The following is a 6,738-nucleotide window of genomic DNA, read 5'->3' as shown; positions in this document are numbered from 1 at the left end:
TACAATTACATGGGCAAGATAATGAGTACATTTCTTATCAAGCATTGTAGCCTCCTCCTTTGTTTCCCCTTCCCATCCCTTCCCATCCTCCCCTCGTCCCCCCACCCAATTCTCCCCACCCCCCCCACCAAAGTTGTAAAGTTCATTTTCAACATAAAGAAGTGTACTTCTCATTGTTGCAATGGGTCCACCTGTATTCCTATTTAAACGACTTGTTTTTCCCCTTCCCCTCCACAAATTATACCGACATCAAATACAGTGAAAGCAGGGGTTATACTGTGGGGGAGGGACATACAACAACAAAGAAATTATCTTATAAGTGCATTAGAAACAATCGCATGAAAAGAAAAAAAAACATTTGAATGCATACCTTAGGGTTCATTTCCCTAACATCACCTTATCTGACCTTTTCTGCTTGACTCAGACATATACTGGATATTGCAAATAAGTTCTGCCTGTAAGTCTCAATCATGTTCATGCCAAACATTGTAACTAATATGAAATGATATAAGGCAGAAGGTTAAAATATCATCTGTAAACCTACTGTCTAGAAATATCCTTGTCTGCATGTTTCTATCTGTGTGTCTGCCTCCCTCTTTCTTTCTCTGTCCCTTGGGCTATACTAGGATTTGAACTCAGAAACTCTCACTTGTTATGACAGTGCTCTACCACTTGTAGCCCATCTCTAGCTCTATTTGTTTGTTTGTTGTTTTTTGCTAGTTATTTTTGAAAGAGAGTCTCTTGAATGTTTCTGCCTGGGCTGGCTTCAAAGCTCAATCTTGCTCTCAGCTTCTTGAGTAGATAGGATTACAGGCAGGAGCCATGGAACGTTGGCCCAGACTCTGTTAATCCTGGTCCTAATGATACTCTTTATTCAATTCCAGGTTTCCTCCTATGGTGGTTACCTCACCTACCAAGTCAAGTCCTTTGGCTTACCAGCTGACATGGTTCTTCTGGGACAGCAGCCAGATGTGCGGCTCACTGTAAGTTATCACAACTGGACCCTAGTGACAAGAAGCAGCAGTTTCAGGTGGTGCTGAATTAAAATTGAGCATATCTTAACAGGTGGCCTACAAAACATTTAGATGAAGTTGTTTCCAGGCTCTTGAAGACACTAGAATCTTCCATTCTAGTTTAGAATTTCTGCTCAGGATCTTGCATCTCTGACCAAATGGATCCTGTCTTTCCATGCAGAAGACCACTGCTGAGCTTTGTAATGACAGATGACCCTTGTCCTCCAAAAGCAGAAAGTGGGGGGATTGGGACTGGATGTGGTGCCTCTAATCCCAGCTACTCAGGTAGTAGAGGTAGGAGGATAATGGTCTAGCTTGAATAAAAAGCCTGAGGCCTTATCTGAAAAACAAAACTAAAAGCAAGAAAAAGCTGGAAGCATAAACAATGGGATCAGCCATGGTGACCAACAGCAGATAAGTGGATAAAGAAAAAATATATATTATACATATATGTATAATATGTATATAACAGCCATAAAGAAAAATTAAATGTAATTTGCAAGGAAATGGATACAATTAGAGGTCACCATCATGTTGAGCAAGACCAGCAAAGTCCACAGAAAAAGTATCCTATGTTTCATTCATATGTGGAATCTAGACCTAAAGGGCATACGTGTTCATGGACATGTTCATGTGCATATATATCTAAAATTATTATTAATATGGTCAAACATAGAACATGAATCAAACTGAGGAGCTACTCAGGAGGAGGAGAGGGAGAAGGGAAAAAGGAAAATGGGTCACAAATTTTTTAATACCTTGCAAGAGCAAAAGGTATTAAATAGAGAAATTCAGTGCAAGATGCTGGTCTGTAGGGGGTGGGAGGTGAGGAAAGAGACATAGAAGGTCCATGAGTGGGGACTAAGGGGGAGGGGATTGTCCTGTTGGGGAGAGGATGGAAGAAGTCAAATACTCTCCAAATAGATTATTTGTAGCTATGGAAATGGAATGAGACAGAATTTTGGGGGAGGGGGCTAGGAGTGTAATAGAAGGGGTGAGATGGATTAGAAAACAGTGTAAGAATGTGTGGAGATGTAACAATCAACAATCAACCTCCCTTGCATAATTAATATAATCTTTAAAAGGGGGTGGCAGATTGAGGAATGGCTCAAGTATACTTGCCAAGCAAGTGCAAGGATCTGAGTTCAATCCCCCCTGCCCCGCTAAAAATATGTGTATGGGGGAGATTGGGGAAACAGGCATTTGGCTTCAGAGCTGCACTGGAGTAGGGCTGAGTTGGGAAGAGGCCCTCCAGGAGACTCCAGGAGAATGGTCACCAAAGAAACCAAAGTTCCTGCCCCTCAGTGGCAGGAAGTAAGGACAAGCTAGGCACTGGGGCAGGAGCAGGGTAGGAAGCTGACCACCCAGACTGGAACATTGAATCAGTAAGAACAAGCCCAGAAGGGTCGGGAGAAGGGTGCTTAGAGCTCTGCTCAGAATCTCACTTGATAGAAGGTTTGTGTCTTGAGAAGTAATATCCACACATTGCGTGCCTGCCTACCCCTCCAGAGGGGCAGCTGTGACAATTCCCTGAGATGGATGATGCCATGTCATATCCTTCTTTGAATCCCGTACAATGTAGGACACACAGGTTGGGGTCCCTTACTCGGCAAGGATTCCATTTCTAGTCTGTTTGCTGGGATGAATGGAATGTAGTTCCATCTTCCTGAGATGATTGCTATGCCATTCTCTGAAGACAAGGGCCCAGCTGGTCTCTCCTCCTCATGCCTCCACCCACACCCACCACTTGATAGATGTTTGTGTTCAGGCACTGTTTTGTTCATACTGGCATGCACATCTATTGCTTTAAAGGCACTTTGGCAGAGCATGTTGAAAAGAAAGCAGAAAGATTTTAGAGTTATAGCCCTAAGGAAAACACAACAAAAAGACCATCATGGTATTTATTTCAATTTCATATTTTTGCAGGCTATAGACATACTCATTTTTTTTAATTGCTGAGGAGTTTATTACACACACTATTGAAATTCTCTGAGAGGTAATAACCGAGAATTCTCTTTAATTTTGCCATCAAACATGGAAAGTAATTTAGGCTCATGAAACATTTACTCTGCTGCTTTGTTCTAAAGCGCTGTAATTAAGAGCCTGTGGGGCATGTTTCTTAGATTAAGGTTTTAAATGATTTGTGATTGTGGATAACGCTCTGCTTTGTGAAACCTCCCTTCTCATGAATGGAACACCTCCGAGTTTGGAGCTACTACAGAGAATCTGAGCTGTCATGTGTGTGCTGGGGTAGGGTTGCTGATGAGGGCATAGGCTATCTGAGTCTGCCCTTCAAGCAAGGAGGGGTGGAGGCTGAGAGGGAGCAAGACTGGATTCCTCAGGGCGCAGGATGAAAGCTGAGAGCTTGCCCCTCCTTCCCCATGCCAGCTCTGCAGTTCACTAGCCATGCCAGCTTCTCACTGGACTCTTTCAGAACCCTCTGCCCTCTTGGGTAACCCCTCCACCAAAGTCCACCTTCTCCCAGTCACCATCTGGTTCTCTAGGCACTCAGGAAATAGCACTTGCTGTTTGTCAAGATGTTATTCTTGATTTCCTGTCTGTAAAAATACATAGTGTTAGCTATTGTTGCTCTGTTTCTGTCATGAATCCTTTCCCTAGCCAGTCAGTGCTGAATTACATTGTAGAGTCAAGCACTTCATACAATGTAGCTTCATAGATGTTTGCTTCTAGATCAATTTTGAATCTCAAAGCACTCCTACCTAGGTACTAATATATCTGTGTCTTTCTTTAAACAGAGCGGGTTCATGTCCCTTGTCCATAAGGGGCCCAGTGAGCCACGGCCAGACCGCCTGCACCATGGGCGAGTACAGGTTGTTGAGGTAAGGGCAGAGGATTAAAAATGGTTTCTGAGGAACCTTTGGGTTCTGTGTTTTAATTACTTCAAATTATCATGACATTTTACCTTATGTTAAGAATTTTAACATAAAAATTACCCTTGTGTGCATACAGGTAGATAGATGATAGATTAAATGATAGAAAAAGATGATAGATGGGATCAATTGGATGGATGATAAACGAAGGTAGATGAAAGATAGGTTGATAGATAGATAGATGATACATAGGTGATAGAGAAAATTATACAGAGTGTGAAATGTTTGATGCTCACACAGCCTTATTTGTACCACCTTTATGACACTTTAGCACAGTCTCTCCCATTTTGTAGTTAATTGCCCTAGTCTTCTCAATCCTGCAAGCTTGGAAACTGCCACATAACTCCCTGTCATTCTCAAGTCTCTCTGAGTGCTGGGACCTTGGCAGTGCCCCCAAAATGCTTCGCATGGATGGGCAGAAAGGTCATGAAAGTGTCTTACATCAAAAGATGTAGGGCTGGGAATGTGGCATAGTGGTAGAGTGCTTGCCCAGCATGCATGAAGCCCTGGGTTCGATTCCTCAGTACCACATAAACAGAAAAAGCTGGAAATGGTGCTGTGGCTCAAGTGGTAGAGTGCTATCCTTGAGCAAAAGCTCAGCGACAGTGCCCAGGCCCTGAGTTCAAGCCCAGGACTGGCAAAAACAAACAAAAAAACAAAAGATGTAGCAGTTACACAGAGAGGGGGTGAGAGAAAGGGAAGGAAAATATGTGATGTAATTGCTGAAAACTTCCTACATGTAATCAAAGTCATTAATGTATATTTTCTAAAATCTCAGTAAACTCTAGGATAAAGACTAGAGATCTACATACCATAGTGAAGATGCTAAACGTTATCTTGAAAGCAATTATTAATTATACCCAACTATTTTTCAATATTCCTAACAGCTGATTTGTTACAAGGTATTGGATGACATATTTAAAACACTGAAAGAAACATACTTTCAAAGAATTAAGTATCTAAATTGTCCTTCAGAAATGCTATGGTGGAACATAATATAATGCTCACCACTCAGGAAATTGAGGCCAGAGAATCCTAAGTCCAAGGTCAGCCTGAGCTACACAGTGAGTTTGAGACCAGTCTGAGATGTATAGCCAGTTTCTACCTCAAAAAAGATAAGACATTCTACTCCATTTGTGTATGTATGTGCATATATGTGTGTCTATAATCTATCCTATATAGGTGTGTGTGCACACTCATGTAGACGTATGCATATGCACACACACAGATACATAAAAAAGAAAATGCTAGCATCTTATTTCACAAGAAATGTGAGATGAACTCTCTTCGCCTGAAATGAATAGATAGTTGATAGTAACTTAAATCTGGATGAAGAAATTGGGGATTGATAAAGGTAACCTTGTAGATAAGTAGATAAGATAGGGTATCTCTTGCTTTTAATTTCCCTCCTATGAAATTTTAAAAGCAACTGTTCTAGTAATAATTGGTGGATTCATAATGAATAAAGATATACTTTATATGACCAAAATAACAAGGAGCAGGAGCGGGAATGAAAGTAACAGAGACAAAGGATTGTGTGGTATTGAATTGAGATGGTATTTATTTATCTAGAAGTCCAGCATGGGCAATCCATAGAGAGAATAGCAATTAGTGGGAGTCGGGGGCTAGGGTGAGAATGGATAGACTACAAAACTATGACTGGCACAAGGGCTCTTTTAGGTGATGAAAATAGTCTAAATTACATTATGGTGATGGTTACATGCTACTGTTCATTTACAAAAAATACACACTTAAATGAGGAAGTATTACTATATGTAAATTATACCTAACGCTGTTAAAATGCCAATTAAAATTATACAAGGATTATTCTATTTTATTGGTTCTGGAGTTTGAACTCAGAACCTTGTGCTTCCTAGGCATGTGCTCTACTACTTGAGCTTTTTTTGCTTTTTCAGACTAGGTCTAACACTCTTTTCCTGCACTAGCCTAGTTGGGATGATAGGCATGTGCCATCATATCCTGCTTGTGTGTTGAGCTGGGATCTCTCTAACTTTTTGCCTTAGCTGGCTTCAAACCACAATCTCACTGAGTAATTGAGATTATAAGCCTGAACCACTGTGCCTACCCATAAGTATTTTTAGGTGACTAAGAATAGCTACCATGGTATGGTGTTGTATTGGATATTCTATATACATTATATTGTTTAATTCATTTCAATCCTCACGATAGGCTTGAGAGGTTAGGTAGGCCTCAATTGCTATGACTATTTAAAAGAATGGGTTTAAAGGAGACAGCAGAATACAAAGGTTAAAGTACAAGGTTTTACATAAAAAGCTACTCGGCATCATCAGTCATTTACAGATATCAAATCATACCCATGAGAATGGTTACTATGAAACAAGAAAAATGACAAGTGTTGGCAAGTGTATGAAGAAATCAGGAGGCTTTTATACTGTAGGAATGCAAAATGGTGTACCTGCTATGGAAAACAGTATGGGGATTCTTAAAAGACATTACATACCCATGATCACATGATCCAGCAATCCTACTTCTGCGTATGTAGTTAAAACACTTAAAAACAGAATCTTGAAGAGATACCTGCACACCCGTGTTCACTGCAGCATGTTCACAATGGCCAAGAGGTGGAAGCAATTGAGCTGTTCACCAATGGATGAGAAGATAAAGGAAAATGTGTGACATACTTACAGTGGAACATTAGTCAGCCATTAAAAAGAAGGAATTCCTGACAGGTGCTGCACATGAGTGAATTTTGAGTAGTCAAACTCCTAGAAAGTAGAATGTGGCTGCTAGGAGAATGGGCGAGTTGTTTACTGGGTCTGTGTAGAGTTTCTTTTTTTTTCTTTTTTTTTTTT

The 6,738-nt window shown here is 40.7% G+C and overlaps 1 protein-coding gene across 1 annotated transcript in view; it reads left to right on the top strand.

The window, feature by feature from the left end:
* Lama3 (laminin, alpha 3) overlaps positions 1-6,738 on the top strand; it is a 202,840-nt gene that overhangs the window by 122,489 nt on the left and 73,613 nt on the right. Inside the window, exons 36-37 of the mRNA XM_013014815.1 lie at positions 885-983; positions 3,770-3,853. Of these exons, the coding sequence (XP_012870269.1) occupies positions 885-983; positions 3,770-3,853 (183 nt within the window). The remainder of the gene's footprint in view (positions 1-884; positions 984-3,769; positions 3,854-6,738) is intronic.

Source organism: Dipodomys ordii, unplaced genomic scaffold (genome assembly GCF_000151885.1).
Source record: "Dipodomys ordii isolate 6190 unplaced genomic scaffold, Dord_2.0 Scaffold25, whole genome shotgun sequence".
Classification (NCBI taxonomy): Eukaryota; Metazoa; Chordata; class Mammalia; order Rodentia; family Heteromyidae; genus Dipodomys; species Dipodomys ordii.
Note: the sequence above shows the minus strand (reverse complement) of the source record. Positions and strands in the feature narration are given on the sequence as shown.